This window comes from Glycine max, chromosome 6 (assembly GCF_000004515.6).
Source record: "Glycine max cultivar Williams 82 chromosome 6, Glycine_max_v4.0, whole genome shotgun sequence".
In the NCBI taxonomy this organism is placed as follows: domain Eukaryota; kingdom Viridiplantae; phylum Streptophyta; class Magnoliopsida; order Fabales; family Fabaceae; genus Glycine; species Glycine max.
This window is the reverse complement of record NC_038242.2, coordinates 14,770,195-14,789,405: the sequence shown is the minus strand read 5'-3', so window position 1 is coordinate 14,789,405 and position 19,211 is coordinate 14,770,195. Positions and strand designations below refer to the sequence as shown.

At 30.7% G+C, this 19,211-nt stretch overlaps 2 protein-coding genes across 3 annotated transcripts; both read left to right on the top strand.

Moving 5' to 3' along the window:
• The first annotated feature begins 6,690 nt into the window (after window positions 1-6,690).
• SEOD (sieve element occlusion d) lies at window positions 6,691-13,247 on the top strand. Of its 2 annotated transcripts, XR_005891781.1 has the most exons (8): window positions 6,691-6,980; window positions 8,481-8,579; window positions 10,040-10,488; window positions 10,574-10,683; window positions 10,898-11,040; window positions 11,130-11,609; window positions 12,184-12,905; window positions 13,072-13,247. XR_005891781.1 is itself a non-coding variant. In NM_001254532.1 (7 exons), exons 1-7 carry the CDS (start codon window positions 6,762-6,764, stop codon window positions 12,799-12,801), a joined length of 2,118 nt encoding a protein of 705 aa, NP_001241461.1. The 2 variants fall into 2 exon arrangements, 1 of the variants encoding a protein (NP_001241461.1); NM_001254532.1 differs by lacking the exon at window positions 13,072-13,247 and having other exon boundaries at window positions 6,762-6,980; window positions 12,184-12,801.
• A 3,061-nt stretch (window positions 13,248-16,308) lies between these two features.
• On the top strand, window positions 16,309-18,573 carry LOC100788151 (leucine-rich repeat receptor-like serine/threonine/tyrosine-protein kinase SOBIR1). Its single transcript, XM_003526935.4, has one exon. It carries the CDS (start codon window positions 16,425-16,427, stop codon window positions 18,318-18,320), a length of 1,896 nt encoding a protein of 631 aa, XP_003526983.1. The 5' UTR covers window positions 16,309-16,424; the 3' UTR covers window positions 18,321-18,573.
• Window positions 18,574-19,211: the final 638 nt, after the last annotated feature.

Here is a 19,211-nt window from a genome sequence, read left to right as displayed (position 1 = left end):
GTCTCTACTACAATCTATTGTCGTCATGACCAACACATTTATTGTCACAACTACTAGCATAGGAATCATGACCATCATAACTAGCCTATCTATCACTACTACCACCATGTGATCGTCACCATCACCATCATATAAAAAATGAATATTTTAAAATTAAAAATCAGAGAGAGAGAGAGAGAGAAAAATTAAAACTAACCACATTTAAAAAATTGGTTTTAAAATTTTTCAAAACTAAAACTAAATTTGTTTTTAAAAATTTTTAAAACTCAACTAAAAACTATCCCAAACCAAACGAGACCTTAGTTAATTGCATGCTTATTTGCTTTTAATTTTTTGACGCAATTATCTGTATCCAATCAAAATAGATTCTAGTAGCATTTGAATAAGATTTTTAAAGTGGATGTGATAAAAGATAAAAGATGTGCGTAAATAACATCAAAGAAAACACATTAAAAATATTGTTGAAATTACTTGTGCTTAATTTTCTTTATTTGCCATACATGAGCACTTCAACTAGTGTTAAAGAATTTAAAAATAATTGAGATTACTTATGATTGATCACAACAATAATCTACCATCACTATCATTTACCTTTATAACAACACCATAAGTAATTCCTAAAATGTTTAACTTCCTCTATTGTGAAAGACAGATAAGCAAAACTTACTGTCATGTATAATTTTGTAGTGTTTAACTTGTAAGAAATTATTGAGAATAAAGAATAAATATGCCATTTATTATAAATTGATTTGATAGAATCTGATTTAGAGAAAATTTAATCTCTTCTAATTATGTATAACTATTACAATTCGTTTATATAAATGAACATTCCGCCATTATATACTTTTACACAATTTTCACTCAATTTTCCTCTATTTCTTTTATTTTACATGTATTAAAGTTAGGTTGAGGGAATAATAAAAATCGGAAAGACGTTCCCGATGGACCTTAACATTGTAGTACTTATTCCGATGACCCTTTTTCCTTTTTCGACGTATTTTTTACCCGCTGCCGCCGCGGCCGCCGCCGCCCTCGGCTGGAGCTCCAATGCCTTTCTGCCCGATGACTCAACCACCAACATCGTTGTCCACGATCTACGGTGGTAACTACTTATATGGAATTATAGGTTCTTGTGCAGTTTATATGATCGGATATAGCAAAGTAGGGGGGGGATTATAAATTGTAATTATTGTGGGATTGATAGTGGTGGGACTTTTGGTTTCGTGAGTCATGGTTCTTGACTTAGTTACGTGGAGAATGATTTCACATTATGTTGGAGTCTTTTTCTGTATATGTGGAGAATGATTCCACAATATGTTTTATGAATTTCATTGTGAAAATTGATTAAACCAAAAAGATTTTTAATATTTTCATTTTCAGAAAATAAAAAAATAACCAGTATTTTCTAAATTTTGAAAATGTGAAAATAAAAAATATTTTCTCAAATCAAGTGTCATTCTAATTCTATCTCCATATGTCCGAAAACATGATAACATTTCGTGAAATAAATATTTCCTAATATTTCTTTGCAAAATATACATGCATCCGGAAAGAAACATACAATTAAATTCTTCTAGTACATATTCATGTGTCTGTACTGTTTTGAAAACATTACCTTTATTCGACAAATATGAACTAAATGAAGAAAATTGGTACATGGAGTCAATAAATGAGGTTTATTTGAGTATTAACACTATAATTTGGTTTGTGGACTAATATGAACTAGGGTTGCCGTGGATGAAGGTGCGAGTGTCAATTCAGTCTGAAGCCAATTCGAGTCAAGTCAATTTTGCTGTCATGGGTTAGGCCGAACGCGAACTCGCTAATGATAAATCATGTAATAATTTTGTCTCATAAATTAAAATTATTTACTTAAACCAGTCATATGTGGAATTATTTACTATCCTTTTTCTTTACTTATTTCAGTTATTTGCATATAACTAAAGTATAAAAGTAATAATTTTATATAGTTTATTTAATTAGTTTGTGTTAAAACTTGCATTAATTTGCATTTTTTTTAAAATTGATTATTTAAAATAGATTAAATATTTTGAATTAAATTTTAAATAAATTAAGTTTTTTTTTTATTAATATCTCGATGGTTTGAGGGACACTAAGTTTGAATTGCTCTTAAATTTGAATCTTATGAATAAAAGAATATAATAATTAATTATCACGTTTCATGCTTGCATGGCATTGGCACTTGGATCTATTTCGAGTCAATCTGCGTCAGATTGGGCAAAATATGCAAATCGAGTTAAAATATTTAGGATTTAGCTTTATTAAAGGGAGGAGGCATACTTTACAGAATAATAAAGTGTGCTTATAATTACTGACTAGGAAATTAATGATTAAGCAAAATCAAAAGTTAATTTTAACACACCATCTATTTTATTAAACTCTTAGTTTTTATTTTAATTTTTTAGCATTTTTATTTAAGTTTTTGAAAACAAAAATCTAAAGAATTAAAATTTTATGATTAAATAAGTTATTTTGAGTAACTTTTGAAAAAAAATGTGAAATTATAACGAATTTTAAAATCAAAGGTGCTTTATTTTTGCAACAAAAAATAATTTCTAACTTACATGATTTTTTTAAAATAAAATATTTATTATACAATCTTCAAATATTTTAAAAAAATTAAACTAACAAATTATTGTATATAATTTTATTATTTAACCTGTTTTAATTCTTTTAGTTGAAGGCAACATGGGTAAAACTAAGTGGCTTCCTAATTAACTTTTGTTCATCAAGATAATAATTTAAAAAGTCATCATGGATAAAGATAATTTCTATATATAAAAAATATTTAAAAAACAGTAAATTCATATAAACTGCCCCTTTGAGAGAGGGAGACTTTCTTATAATTATGTTTAGATAAATGAAAAGAATAAAACAGGGTAAAGTGAGTTAAAATAAAATAATATAAGTTTCATTAATTAATAAATTGTTTAAAATATATTTTAATGAAATAAAATCTGATTTTTTTCATTTCTTTTCTTTCAATTTGAAGACATAGAATGCAAGCACCTTTTTTCTGTTCTCTTGAAACTATAAAATGATTATTTTATTTTTATTCATTGTTAAATATCCAAGCATAGTACACACATGAAATAAAATAAAAATAAAACAAAATATAAAAGAAGTGTTAGTAACACTCTTTAGCACATTTTTTCCAACATATTTTTTTATTAATATTAATTAAAATTTATTAAGAAATACAAAATTATGAATGAAGCTCATTAATTAATTAAGAAGTGAGATATATAAAATTTTGTGATTTTTAATAAATTTTAGTTAATAATAAAGATTGTATTCAAAAGAATGAGTTAGCTAGAAATTATGTTACTAACATTTGTCAAAAATAAAATAGTTTATTCAACCATCCTTAAACAAAGGATTTTGGTTCCCACAAAAAAAAAAGGATTTTGGTATAAATGAATTTTCTACAGCCGAATCTAATCCAATTTGATGTAATTCAATAGCTAGGTTGGCTTTGCATAACTTCGTCATTTTTTTTTTCAATTTTATTCATCATTAAGTTAAGATAATGTGGACCATATGACTTATACTACATGATTAATTCTTTGGTTTTGTGTTACATAAGTGCAGAGATTCGATCTTGAGTTGTATTTAGCTCTGTATTGTTGAGCTTCAACCTTGCGTGTTAATTTCCACGGCATGCCATCTTTCTTTTGGTGTAAGAATTCATTCATTGAGTGTGTACAATGAGATGTGCTTGTTGGCTATAAATTATTAGGCTTAATTGTAAAAGTAGATCTCTTATCTATCTCAATTCATTAAATCTGTCCACATACATTTTATTTTATTTTATTATTAGAGTTCTTTTTTTAATTAACTATTTGAATCCTCGAAACTAAAATTAGATGTTGATAGTTAAAAAAAAAACATTAACTGATCATGTTTTATTATGTAATTTTGATTATCACACGTCATTAATTAGATAATGATACGATCAATGTTTTTCGTTAGTTATCAATGTTTAATGTTTAATTTTTGCTCTTAGGATATAAATAGTTAATTTAGAAGAAAAAAAGGATTGTGAATTAAAATATAGGAGAGTAAGGTGAAAAAAAATAGAGGAATATTTTTTAAGTAAGCCAAATTAATATTTGACACTGCTTCATCGTTTTCATTCATTCTCACTGCCTTCGAAACAAAGTTTTCTTGGATTCGCTCGTACAATTTCTTAATTTGAAAATTATCATCATTGCATTTGCATGCAGAGGTTGTGGTTGTATATATAATATATCTAGAACTAGAAAGAATCATATATTAAAAATAATCTCTATTCCTTTAAAAAAATCTCTATTATTTTATATATAATTTTATAAATTAATTGAAGTAATAATGAATAAAATTTTGCATCTTAATTCTGGGTCTATTTATTTTGGTAACCCACATCTATATATTGTAAATCATCAAAGGACAGTCTAGTCAAGTTTGATTTCATGTTAAGAAAATATTATAATTGATTTTGTCTTCTGGCAATTGTTTTAGTAAAAATATAGATATTTGGTTTATTGTTAGATAAAATTAAGTTTAACTCTAAATTTTAGTTTGATTATAAGTAATAAAAAATAAATTTTAGGTTAAAAAAAATACACTAAGTTTTATAATAAATTTGCTTTCAGGATAAAAATATTTAAATATAAATAACCTTAATTTCATAATTGATTTTGATAAAAATTAGTTTAGTAAACATACACCCAAACACACATTTAACAAATGTGTTCAATGACTAATTTCTTTAATAGGTAGAGACCATTGAAGTAGATTTTATCTCTCACAATAAATTAGTCTTCGTTAATCACTTGATTAGGAATCAAATTTTTTATAACATACTTAAAAAATTAATTATTTAATTATTAATTGATGAAGTGTTATCAGAAGTGACATCCTTGACCAAACAGACAAGCAACCCTAATATCATATACTTATTTATGATATTTTTCTTAAAAGAAAAATAACCCAGTTTCATTTTTGTATGAGTTCCTCTAACATACTGTCTTTATCAATTCTAAATCGGATTTAGGATGTGTAAATTCAAAGGTAACACCTTTATTGCTGATACAAAAGGAAAATAGAAATGGTACTTTAAAATAGAAAATATAAGTAGTCTGTTATTCATGTAATCGTGTCGCCGATAAAAGTATAAATGTGCAAGATTCTAGTTGTATGCGCTTTAAAAAACACACATAATACAAAACCGTACAAAGAGATGGCGATATGAATTCTAATTAGCCATAATTTTCTTTTCATTTTTAAGCTCCTTGCTGCCCTCAGTAAGATCTGGTTTCTAATAATCATCCTAATGGTCCTCCTCTTCCCCAGATATATACATAAAGAAAATGATTCTGAATACCTTTTAGATGTATACATCTTGAGAGAAATTGAAACAAAAGAGAGATAAGTAATTGATAAAATAAATGATATAGTATGATAGAAAAAAATAAAGAAAAATGAAAAATTTAATAGAATTTTTATACATGAAAATTGAACTTCAGATAAATTCAATTTTAATTAGTTATAAACAAATAAAAATTTTAAGTCTTTTTTTGTTATTAGTATAAATTCAAGACAAGTATAAAAAATTAATTTTTAAAGTCTTAGAATTAAATTAAAAGTTTAAATAAATAAATAAAAACCTCACAAGCAATTGTAGGTGCAATAATTATTTTGGTTGTAAAAATTCCTAGAAAGAACAAAGATACCTGATTTATTAATTTATTGTTTTTATTTTTTTATCTATAAATTTAAAAAATAAATATCAAAATATTTATAATAATTTACATAGATTAATCAATTGAGTTAGATATATCGGTCTTAAATTACTAATATGTAAGCTTTAACACTGAATTGTTTCGCATTGGATAAAATCCCTTAAAAAATTTAACTGATGAAGTACTGAACCTTTGGCCTATTTGACTAATTTTAATCCCTCCACCCCTAGCTCACTCACAAAATTCTTTTCCCTTTGATTTTACGTGATCAACTTTAATTTTGGGGAATAGAACATATCCTTGGTAGGTAGACAGGATGTGATTGGAATGAGAGTATCTTAAAGAGAGATATATTATGTATCCTATAATACTTACTCATCCATAGAAAAACTATACAAAAAGTGATGATTGAAATTAATCAAATTACTGAGGGAAGCCTGGTGACGTGGCTTCTGTGATGTCACAAAAGTGCCAGTTCTCACTTTTTTCACTGGCATATTAAACCAATGTCTATGAATTATATATGCTATCGTTATTATGAAATGTTCACTTAGTCTATTTATGGCTCCATGCATATTATGAGAAATTATTAGGTAGTGTTGAATTACTACTTATCTATGATCCAGACGAATGTGTAAATGACATGTATCTAATTTTTAAAATTTAAAAGAAAAAATTAACAATACCTAATTAGTGTTAGGTGTAAAGAGTGGTCAAAATCAAGAATTAGGTAATATTACAAGATTACCTAATAATTTTTCCTAGATTATAGGACATGGGCCACCACAACTAATTAAATGACATGTATTCTTATCCTAACAAATAGGACCATAGCTTTAGCTTTTGTCTAATACTCTCTTGCAAGCAAGGTACTTGTTCAATAAAGCTTTATTCCGCTTCATTGCTATATATATGTTACTATACCCACGTATATATACTTGAACCAAACATTGATTTCCCTCATACTGAGTAGTGTTCTGAATTGTGCTTTTTGATATCTTAAGCCATTTCAGCAACATGAGTAACCACACTCGCGCGCTACCACCAGCAGCTACCCCTAAGATGCAGCAAAGGAAGGAGCGACAAAGGTTCTCCACTTCTGATGACAGTGCCATGACCAAGCAAGTTCAGGCCACTCATGCCCCTGATGGTCGTGAAATTGATGTCAAACCCATTCTCCAAATTGTGGATGAAATATTGGTTCGGTTCATCGCTCGCACTGTTGAGGGTTACGAAGTAAGATTACATTTATATATGTAATTAATCACATTTAATTATTATAGGTTTAATTAAGTTTTTTATATATGTAATATAGATTTTTTTCAGATTATTATTTAATCTTTATTATTTTTTAACTAAATATCTGAAAAAAATTCAGTTTCATTTTACAATATATTGTTAGTTATCTTTTGTTAAATAATGACATGACAGACAGAGTATTACGTCATCACATCCCATCACACATACCTTCTTGTCATTTCATCACGCTTCAATAACGTGACACTGATATGTCAGTGATTGAATGTGATTACGAGATATTTTGTTTGTCACACCATTACTTGATGGGAGATTACTAACAATAGGTAGTAAAATGAATAATTTATTTAAATCATATATAACTGGTGTTTTGCCGTCTATGATCAATGTACATATGTAATATATGATATGTCTTTTCTCACTCTTTCTTCAATATTCTTTGGACCCAAATATATATATCCCACCATTTGATTTTGTTAAGTTCTCTTGTAGTTTTGTCCAGATATTAAATATATGTATCCTAAGTCTTTAATTTCATCTTTAATATTATCTTATTAATCTAGTTCAGTTGATTAAACATGATAAATTGATAGGTGAGTTATTGTAAATTTCAAATAGCATTTTTTTATTCTTATCAATAAAAAATATCTTATTAATTTAATATATTTCTTATTTTGAATGAGGAATTATCTTTAAAAAATAAATAGGATAAATTTTCTTAAATTTATATAAAAGTAAATTACATATATGTTCATCAAGTTATTTTAATTAATTTTTAGTTTTTTGACAAATTTATAAATATTTGATCAAATAAAAGTGTTTGAGAAATGATTTTTTCTTATTGACTTATAAAATTTGCTTTTAAACATAACATAAATTTGCGATCACTATTTTTATTTTCAATAAAATAATAAAATTTATCATTTATCATCTTATCTGAAATTAAATTATTTATTTTAATAAAACTCCTTTGTTAACTAAAAAATTATTTTTCATATTGGTTTAAATAAAATTTTCATATTTGAAAAAATAAATCATTTTCAAATTGTTACCTAAAAATTTATCTTTTATCAAATATTAATCTGAAACTTTTCTTAATATCATTTTATCACTGTCGTTAATTCTCTTCTGTTAAGTGATGATATAACTGACAGAGTATCGCGTCATCATCCCTACTCACTAACATGTTATTGGAGGTGATAATATAATAACGAGGCAACATATTTTTTAAAAAATAAATATTAAATAATAATTTGAAAACGATATATATTCGAGACATGAAAAATTTAATTAAGCGATGATTATATATGTAGTATCATTTATAGTATTAACTAATAACATATTGTTGTATGATGTATACTCTCGTATTTATATGTACTCTTGTTCTAACTCTTTGCATGCATGAGCCGAATATTTGACTAATTATTATTTATTTTTTGTATTAGGATTAATTATTATGCTATGTGATCCATTTGGCAGGTAAAGCGAGATCAAGATGCATTGGAGATGACAGCTGCTCTGGCTGAATTTGACATGCTTGACTCGCTGGCTTATATCATAAACAAAATTTCGTGCGAGGTTGTTTTCATATGAAAATCTCAACTTTTATAAAAGTTAGTGGTTGTTACTGTTATCAAGGATAAAATGTATTTCCTTATTTCCTATTATACTAAATCTGGCGCGGTTGAAAAGAGCGATTCCTTTCCTTATTTTAATTCTGCATAGAATATACTTTCTTGATTCTTATGACATTGAATTAATATATCAAACTTATTAGTTTACACCTCATTTTTACATCATCGAGTCATCTTTTTATCTCTTTTTCTTACATTTTTATCGTATCACATTTATTATTTATTATATGAATTATATAAATATATACTTACTTTTTTATTTCATTTTTACATTATTTTCTTCTTATTTCCAATCAGATTGCTTATCATATTTATCACTTTCTATCTCTATTTTTTCTTTTTCCTTCCTATCTTTCTTCCTACCAAGAAAATGAGGTAGACGGTTGATATTTTTCCTTTCTATCTCGGATAGTTATATTCATATATTTATTTTTCTCTTTCATTTTCTTCTTTTTATTTGTTATTTTTTCACCACATCATTTATCATTATCATTCTTTCTTTTTGCCTTTTCTTTTTCTTCTCTTCATTGCCAAAATTCATCCTCTAATCGGTGGATGTTCATATTTTTCCTTTTAATCCCTTTCTTTATTTTCTCTATTCCAATCAAAGGTGTGCAATGAACATTTTTTAAGGGAAAAGTTTGGTAGACAACAAAATCTATTTAACACCTAAAGAGGAAAAGAGAAAGAAGTGAAAGTATGATTGGTAATATAATATGATAGGAATAGAGAGAGATAAAGAAAAATAACATGCATATATGAAATATATGATATTTAGAAGTGTTTATATATTATCACTCTTTTATGTATATCGTGTGCACAAAATGAAAAAAAAAATTAATTAACCTTATGGGAATTAATGCATTAATAAAAGAAAGAATAATGATTCTTGGATACCTATGTGACTGTAGACTCCCAAAGAGAGAAAAACATACAAGAGGGAGTAGTATAGATGTGATGAGAAATTCTATGGTACTCAGAAATTTGATTTTTAATATTGTTATTAAAAAATTCTCTCTTATTCTCTCTCAATGAGTCCGAACTCATTTAACTATTGGTCTAAAAAAAATAATATCTCTTAGAGTTATTTGGGTATCATATGATAAGAAAAAAAATAAAACAAGTGTAATTGGGTATATATACTATGCGAATGTCCTATATATTATTACTCTAAAAGAAAATACACTTAGATAGGTAGCTTTCATATGCATTTAGTTGCAAGTATTTATAATTAAAGCCTTTGGTTGTCTTTTGGAATTCTTTGGACTATTTATCTCATCGAGTAATTCTTGAATATGTTAAAGTATTTCCTTGTTGATTTCAATCAAAATTTCCCTTCTCTGAAGTCTAAAATGAAGGGATCTAGATAAGTCATTAAAGAGCAGTTCCTGACTATATTGGCAGCTATCATGCAAGTGCTCGGGAGGTGGAGATGCACATTCCTCAACAATGGTGTTACTGAATTACATCTCTAGCTATGCATGGCATGCGAAAGTTGTGCTAACCTTAGCAGCCTTTGCCGTTATTTTTGGAGAGTTTTGGCTTGTTGCTCAGTTGAGTGCTGAAAACACGCTTGCCAAGTCTGTGGCCCTCCTTAAGCAACTGCCTGACATTGCTGAGAATTTCATGTCCATGAAACCTCATTTTGAAGCACTCATTAGGCTCGTGAAGGCGGCGATGGATGTAACCATGTGCATTGTTGAATTCAAGGAGCTACCATCTGAATACATCTCTGAGGATACTCCTCCTATGTCTGTTGCAAGTACTCACATTCCTATTGCTTCCTATTGGGTCATCAGAAGTATTGTGGCTTGTTCCTCACAAATTTCTAGTTTCATAGGCATGAGAAATGAGTAAGCATAGTGTATAGTTCCATCACTTACATCAACTCAATTGTTTTTTGAAATAGTAGTGACCACATTTTGTTGATTTTTGCAGGTCCATTTCATCAACCACAGAGGCATGGGAATTATCTAGTCTGGCTCACAAAGTTAGTAGTATATATGAGCACCTCAAGAACCAACTGGTTCTTTGCTACCAATATATAGGTGTGTATGCCACTGAAAATTATAATTAGTAACATAATTAATTTGGATAGAAATCTGTAACCTGAAATCAAGATTCTTCATATATTCAGCAATATTGGACTAATTTAAAGGGTTTTGAATTAATGTGATGTTTGAGAGTTCTAGTAAGTGTTAGGATAAAATTTTATCTAGAATGAAGCATATTTGACAATTGCATATACTTAACCTGGTGCAGATGACAAGAGGCATATAGAGGCCTTCCATAATCTGATACGTCTTTTCGAGACAGTCCATGTAGACAACATGAAAATTCTCAGAGCACTGATATATGCAAAGGATGATGTTCTTCCACTTGTAGATGGAACTGCAAAATCAAGGGTTTGATTTTAGTAACATGTAGTCCTTATGAAAATACACCTTATTTGTACCATAGTTTCATGACATTGACTTATATTTTGATATAACAGGTTAGTCTCGAGGTACTAAGGAGGAAACATGTGTTGCTGCTAATATCAGATCTTGATCTTTCACAAGAAGAGATCCTGGTACTTGACAATTTGTACAAGGATGCGCGAGCAAGGGGCGACACGCAATACGAGATGGTATGGATCCCAATTGTGGACAAAGCAACCTGGAATGACATGAGCAAACAGAAGTTTGAGTATTTGCAATCATTGATGGCATGGTACAGTGTCTATGATCCTTTCATCATTGAACCATCAGCAGTTAAGTACATCAAAGAAGTGTGGAATTTCTCAAAGAAAGCTATTCTAGTGGCCCTTGATCCACAAGGCAGATTGTCCTCCCCTAATGCTGTGCACATGATATGGATTTGGGGAAATTTGGCCTTCCCCTTCACAAGTGAGAAAGAAGAATCCTTGTGGAAGCAAGAGATTTGGAGCCTTGAGCTGCTTGTTGATGGCATTGATCCTACAGTTTTAGAATGGGTAACAAAATTCTCTGTCCGTCTTATTTATTTGTCACTTCTGCAATAATCCTCAGTCTCAAATTATTGTTACTTAAGAATATCAAGAAAGCATGAAATTACTTTTTCCAATAATATTATCAAAAAATAAACTCACTAGTAGAGGACTAGAGGTATAGTTATAACTATACAGTATATAAACAATAAGAATATTTTAGTCAGATAAAATTATTTTATCATAGAAAGTTAGAAACTGATATTATCAATTGTTTTCTTAACATGTAAGAAATAGTAGTTACATGTCCAAATAAAAACAAAATATTTCTTTGGAGAGTGACCAAGAATTTTCAATGCAGCTAAGCTTTCAAACAAAGTGAAAACATATTCAGATACTTCCGAATCTTACCAGAAGCACAAAGACTCTAATTACAGTAGCTATAAAAAAGAAATATATCCAAATTAGAAACAACTCCTACTACTCTAGTCCCTAAAATTATAATCAAAGAGACACATTAGTCCCTCACTTTAATTCCAAATTAATCTCACTTGTAATTTTGGTTTTCTATTGACAAAAAAGTGTTGTTGTACGTGTACAGATGACAGAAGGCAAACTGATATGCCTGTATGGAGGAGAAGACCTGGAATGGATTGAAAAATTCACAGCCACTGCAATAAGCGTTGCAAAAGCAGGCAAGTTCGAGCTAGAGATGGCGTACGCGGGGAAGAGCAACGCGAAGGAGCGTATGCAGAAGATGATCAAGACATTCACCACAAGAAAGTTCAGCTACTTCTGGCCAAACGTGACATCGATATGGTTCTTCTGGACGAGGCTGGAGAGCATGCTGTACTCGAAGCTGCTGCACGGGAGGACGGTGGAGAAGGACGAGATCATGAGCGAAGTCATGACGGTCCTAAGCTTTGACGGCAGCGACCGAGGGTGGGCGATCTTCTGCAGAGGCGCCACCGAGATGGCCAGAGCCAAGGGTGACAGTGCTCTCAGATGCTTGCAGGATTTTGATAAGTGGAAGGGAAGAATTGAGGAAGACGGTGTGGTGCATGCAATCAATGATTATCTCAACAAAAACAAACCACCGCATCACTGCAACCGCCTGATCCTTCCCGGGAGCACTGGTGGCATACCACAGAAGGTTGTTTGTGCTGAGTGTGGACGCCAAATGGAGAAGTACTTCATGTATCGTTGTTGTGTGGAGTAAGACTAAGAGAAGGAATTCAACTTCATGCAGTGTACTATTGTTATGTTACGCACTATTATTATATTATTATTGTTTTGTTTGATGTTGGTTTTATGTTTTTTAGTATCATAATCTATGAAGTATGGACACTCCAGTTCTTTGTCGTGTGTGGTGTTTGACACATGTCCGTGTCAGTGTCCGACACCGACACGACACCCGTACTACGTTTTATATTTTGGACATTACAAGTGTTCATGTGTTCGTGTTCGTGTCGGTATTGATGTTTCATAGGTCATAACTCATAGTAATGTTTTTGTGTGATATGTAATGTAGTGACATTTTAACTTGTGGATAAGATAATGTTTGTGTGTACTAGCCAGTGGCTAGCTCTTGAGGTCTCAGAAACACCATCTGTTTGGGCAGCTGAGACCCTTGCAAATAAAGTGTCTTGTAGAACTTTGATGTTACCATAGTGTTTAAGTCATTATACAAATTGTAAACATTTATTTTCTTTGATTTTGTTGTCACTTGTTAATTGATTAATTTTTATCAAAAAAATCTAATTAGTCTCTTATAGGTTTTTTTTCTTATTCACAAAATTTAATATTTAAGAGATATAAAAAAAATCTAATTATTTTTGTCAGATAGGGTGGGCCTTCCTTTTCATTTCCTCCTAAAATGAAAACAGTGGAAGTCACAATCAGAAAGGAAAAGGGAGGGGCAAGAGTGGGGGTATGAGTAATGAATGGGGACAGAGAGAGTAATGGAGGAGAAATTTTCAAAATAAATCAAAAGGGATATATTGCTCTTGTCCCCATTCTGAAACACACCAATCTGACCAAGTCGTTTTGACTGAGATTAGAAAATCTAATATAATACGTTTAAACCATAGAAGACTTGGCTCGTTTATTAGGTTGTCACTTGTCAATTATGCCCAAAACATACGTCGAAGAAATTACACAATTCCGACCATTGACTTCCAACAACCATCTATTCATTAATTTTATAAATAATTCAATCAGAAGACAATAATAGCTAAAAGTTACTTACATTATTTATATTGATAGCTAAAAGTTATAAAACTAAATTTTATTAAACATAGAGATTATTAAAATAAAATTTATTTTTTTTAACAAATTTTTTTATATGCACGATCAGTTTAAACTAATAATTTATATTTAAAGATATTTATCAGATGCTAAAATATATAGTAACTAATAATAAGAAAAAGACTATAGTGGTAATGAAGTATATAGAGTGAATTATTCCAAAAAATTTAAAGTTTAATAAATTACATTTTACCATTCAATAGATTTACGCTTTTCACAAAACTAGTATTTGAATTTATATATGTATTGAAAATATAATTATTTATTTTTTATAAAATTAAAACTTATAGCCATAAAGTTCAATATTATGTTAATGAAAAGAAAAGGTTAAAATAAACTTTTTCCTTTAGTTTTTTTACTAGGTAAAAATTTAAGAGGAAGAGATGATACTTCATATTGAGGCAAAAAAAAAAAAAAGCTTTGAGTTAAAAAAAATACTTATAGAAAATATTTAGGTTATAAAAAAATTTTAAAAAAATTAAGCTTTATCAACCAACAAAAAATTATTTGTTATTAGTTTTTTAAAACAAAAAAAATCATATATTTTAAAAAAATACCTAACGTATAAATCTTATTTAAAGTATAAAACAAAATTTCACAATATTTACTTTAAGTCTCACTTTATTAGTTAAGGTTGGATCTAGTAGGAGCTAATTTCCCACAACATAGCTAAACAAAATTGAATTTCTATGAAGAAAATATTTTGAACATAATTACTTTAATTTTGAAGGAGACAAAAATTATTGACACGACTGATTTTATACTTTGATCCCCAATTAAGGATTGAAGTTCAATCTTCGTCTTAGAATAAAGTTGTAACCGGAAATTTATCACAAAATGAGTTGATTCAATAGAAATTCTAGATATTTCCTAATTAAAAAAAGTTAAAACAATAAAATAAAAGAAAGTTGAAAAAGGAAAAGAAATATAGTATGTTAATAAGAGTTCCATTCATAATTCTCCTAAAAACAAAAGAGTTCAATTCATAATTGTGTGTTTCAAAATGTTTTATAGACAAAATTTATTTTTATAATCTCTATACTTTAAAAAATATTTTGAAAAATATATTGTAGTTACGAGAAGCATAATAAAGTAACCCGTAAGGTGATATCAGGGTATCATTGAATCGGATATCAATGGCTAGTCTCTCGAAAAACTATATTTGTTTAAGAGTCTGGCCTTTCTCAATTTAAAAGAAATAGAAAACTTAAAAAATATTAATAGAGGAAAATAAATAAAAAAATAAAGTATTGAGTTGATGCTTGCTCAATTTCTTTTTTTAGTAGTGACTTTTATCTCTAATTTTACGCATAAAATAAATAAAAGATATTTTTGTGAAACTTGTTATTTATTAAAAGTTAGATACTTAAATAATTCTGTAAAAAAAAAAAACAGTCTCTCCTTTGATACATTAATATTTAAACATCACATTAGACATTCAAATAATTTCAGTTAAGTAAGACCATAAAATTTTTAATAATATTAAAAACAATTACTGACCAACTAATTTATGTTTTAAGTGATAAGAATTCATTCATAAATTAGGAAAGCTTGCTAGGCTGCTAGTTAGTATATATTATCCCCACAGACGTAATTAAATTGAGTAACCATATGGCATATTTGGAAATCATGCTTTCAAATTACATAACTTTTGAAGTAAAAAGAAAATTTTATGTAAAACATATAAATTTTGCATGTATACTGATTAATGAGTTATATATATATATATATATATATATATATATATATATATATATATATATATATATATATATATATAATGTTAAAATCACTTAATGGAACTTTCACTAAAATAGTCTTTAAAGATTTAAGTGCAAAATTTTAGAATTACAAAAACCTAGTTATTTAAATACATGCATTTATTTCATGCCATCAGTCATCAGGTGTATGTTTTATTAACATCTGCAGTAACCGTCGTGGTTATTGGTTACAAAAGAAAAAATATGCAGAAACCGTTTACTGAGTTTTTGGTTTCATGAATAGTTGTCATTCACTCATTTGTTGTCAAGCCAAGCTGGCAGCCGTAGCAATAACGAAATGATAAATGTAAAAATCCCATTATACGACCACTCAGACCTAGCAGATTATTCTATCACTTGCTGAAACAAGAATTCAAGATAAATAAAATGAATATGACAGTCAACTAAAGGAGAGAAATAAAATAAATAATCAATAAGTCTAAATTATACTAGACTTGGTTCTCGGCGTTAGTAAAGTTGAATATCAGAGATGAAAAAAAATAGTTAAAAGAAAAATAAAACTCGTAAAAAATATCAATCAAATTTGTTATGTTAATTAATTACAAATAAAATTGAAGACTATTTTGCATTAATAATATAATAAGAAAAAAATAACTTAATTAAATAAAAACCAATCAAAAATAGAAGTGTAGAAGAAAATTCAAAGAAATTGACTATGTGGAAAGTTTTCCACACGGTTTGGCGCTACAAGAGTTAACGAAAACGAAACAGAGGTGAATGCGAAGCACAATTGAGCGATCCCCAGAGTGTAACAATGGCTGGGAAAACTCAAACTCACTACTTTCTTCTCTTGTTTCTCTTCTTAATCTCCATCAACGCCAAACTTGATCTCTACCCTTCAGACTACAAGGCACTCCTAACTCTGCAGAAGGACCTCGGAGTCAACGGTCAAGTCTCCGCAACTCTGGCTTGCGAAACAGAGGGCGTGTTCTGCGAGCGGAGGAAGCTCTCCGGCAAGGAAACCTACGCCCTCCGAATCACCAGACTCGTCTTCAAATCCAACAACCTCAACGGTGTTCTGTCCCCTTCCATTGGACGCCTCACGGAGCTCAAAGAACTCTCTCTCTCCGACAACAACCTCTTTGGCCGACTCCCTCCCCAAATCTTTGACTGCAGAAAGCTCCAAATCCTCGACCTCGCCAACAACCTCTTCTCCGGCCCAGTCCCCCCAGAGCTCTCCTCCCTCACGCGCCTCCGCGTGCTGGACATCTCCACCAACAGGCTCTCCGGCAACCTCAATTTCCTCAAATACTTTCCCAATTTGGAAACTCTCTCCGTCGCCGACAACCTCTTCACCGGAAGAGTCCCTCCCTCCGTCCGCTCCTTCCGTAACCTCCGCCAATTCAACTTCTCCGGTAACCGCTTCCTCGAGCCCTCTCTACAATCATCCTCACCAGAAACAATTCTCTCCAGACGTTTTCTGTTAGACGGCGACGGTGATGTTCCTGCTCCTGCTCCTGCACCTGCACCTAATAACTCAAACAAGAAGAAAAAATCCAATGCTTCTTCTGGTGCTGCTGCTGCACCAGGTCCCGCACCGAACAACCACAAGCACAAGAAAAGTAGGAGAAAACTCTTAGGGTGGATTCTGGGGTTTGTGGCAGGGGCAGTGGCGGGAATCTTAGCAGGATTCGTGTTTTCTCTAATGTTCAAGCTGGCTCTGGCGTTGATAAAAGGAAGAGGAAGGAAAGCGGGGCCTGATATCTACAGTCCATTGATAAAGAAAGCAGAGGATTTGGCCTTCTTGGAGAAAGAAGAAGGAATGGCATCGTTGGAAATCATCGGGCGAGGTGGCTGCGGAGAGGTTTACAAGGCCGAGTTACCGGGAAGCAACGGGAAAATGATCGCTATAAAGAAAATAATTCAGCCTCCCAAAGAGGGTGCTGAGTTAGCAGAAGAGGACAGCAAGGTTCTGAACAAGAAAATGAGGCAAATTCGATCTGAGATCACTACAGTGGGACAAATCAGGCACCGAAACCTTCTTCCTTTGCTGGCCCACGTGTCTAGGCCGGGATGCCACTACCTTGTTTACGAGTTCATGAAGAATGGCAGCTTGCATGACACCCTGAGCAAGGTTGAGGTGGGCGAGTTCGAGTTGGATTGGTTGTCAAGGCACAAGATCGCTCTCGGTGTGGCCGCTGGACTCGAATACCTTCACTTGAATCACAACCCTCGGATCATTCATAGGGATCTCAAGCCTGCTAACATTCTTCTTGATGATGACATGGAGGCCCGAATTGCTGATTTCGGCCTCGCCAAGGCCATGCCTGATTACAAGACTCACATTACAACCTCCAATGTGGCTGGAACTGTGGGCTATATTGCTCCTGAGTATCATCAGATACTCAAGTTCACTGATAAGTGTGATATTTACAGCTTTGGCGTCATACTTGGGGTGTTGGTCATTGGGAAGCTTCCTTCTCATGAGTTTTTTCAGCACACTGAAGAGATGAGTTTGGTCAAGTGGATGAGGAAGATTTTGAGTTCCGAGAATCCCAAGGAGGCTATTGATACAAAGCTGCTGGGGAATGGGTATGAGGACCAGATGCTTCTTGTTTTGAAGATTGCATGCTTTTGCACTATGGATGATCCAAAGGAAAGGCCTAACAGTAAGGATGTTTGGTGCATGCTGTCACAGATTAAGCACTGACTCTGTTGGATTACTAATGTGTACCATATTTGTGCCAAAGTGTGTTTGTTTAAGAATATAATCTTGCTTCATAAGGTAAATTATGAACCGATGCAATATTGTTTCCTTCATCATACCTTGCTGAATTTCCTTGGAAAATAGAAAGAAAATTTCAGCAATGCAATGATCTATCTATAATCTAGTCTGTCACAACTAGTTTGCACTTTATATGTTTATGCATTCACCCTGCAAATAAAATAGTTTTATGTTGTTACCATTGCTCTTATTTGAGTACTGCTGTTGTTGAAGATGGATGAGAACAAAAAAATCATCCTTCCTCTGTCTGCTATATCTTCGTCAATTCAGCACTAAAAGTTTTACATTATATCTGATCCTGCAATAAATTAAACGGCTGGGAGGGGGCAACAAATTAAATTATAAAAGAAAGCAATTAGTATCTTTTCTAACTTTGGACAAATAGTTGGAGAGTGAAGTCACTCAAGCAATACAATCATAATGAGTAAATCATGAAATGATATTAGAGTCTATATTAGTCTATTAAAAAAAGATTATCTATCATATTATTCATACCTAAATCAAAAAAGTGTTGGACGTGAAGTGTGTAGGGAAAAAAAATAAAAACAAATCTCACATATAGTTTTAAGATAAAATATATTAATCAAAAGTAATTTTTATTTTACAAATTAATTTTATAGGTTAAATTAGGTTAAAATCCAAAAGTAACTTCTACGTGACTAATACATTCTGCCCCTGCAAGACCGCAATAGCATCGCAAGACTGAACAGTTTCTGCGTCAACCGTCAAGAAGATATGTATATGCAAGTCAACGCATTCATGGTCTCTAAGGTGGCGCTCTCATAGTCCTTGGAGATATGTGGCTAGGTGGGTCTG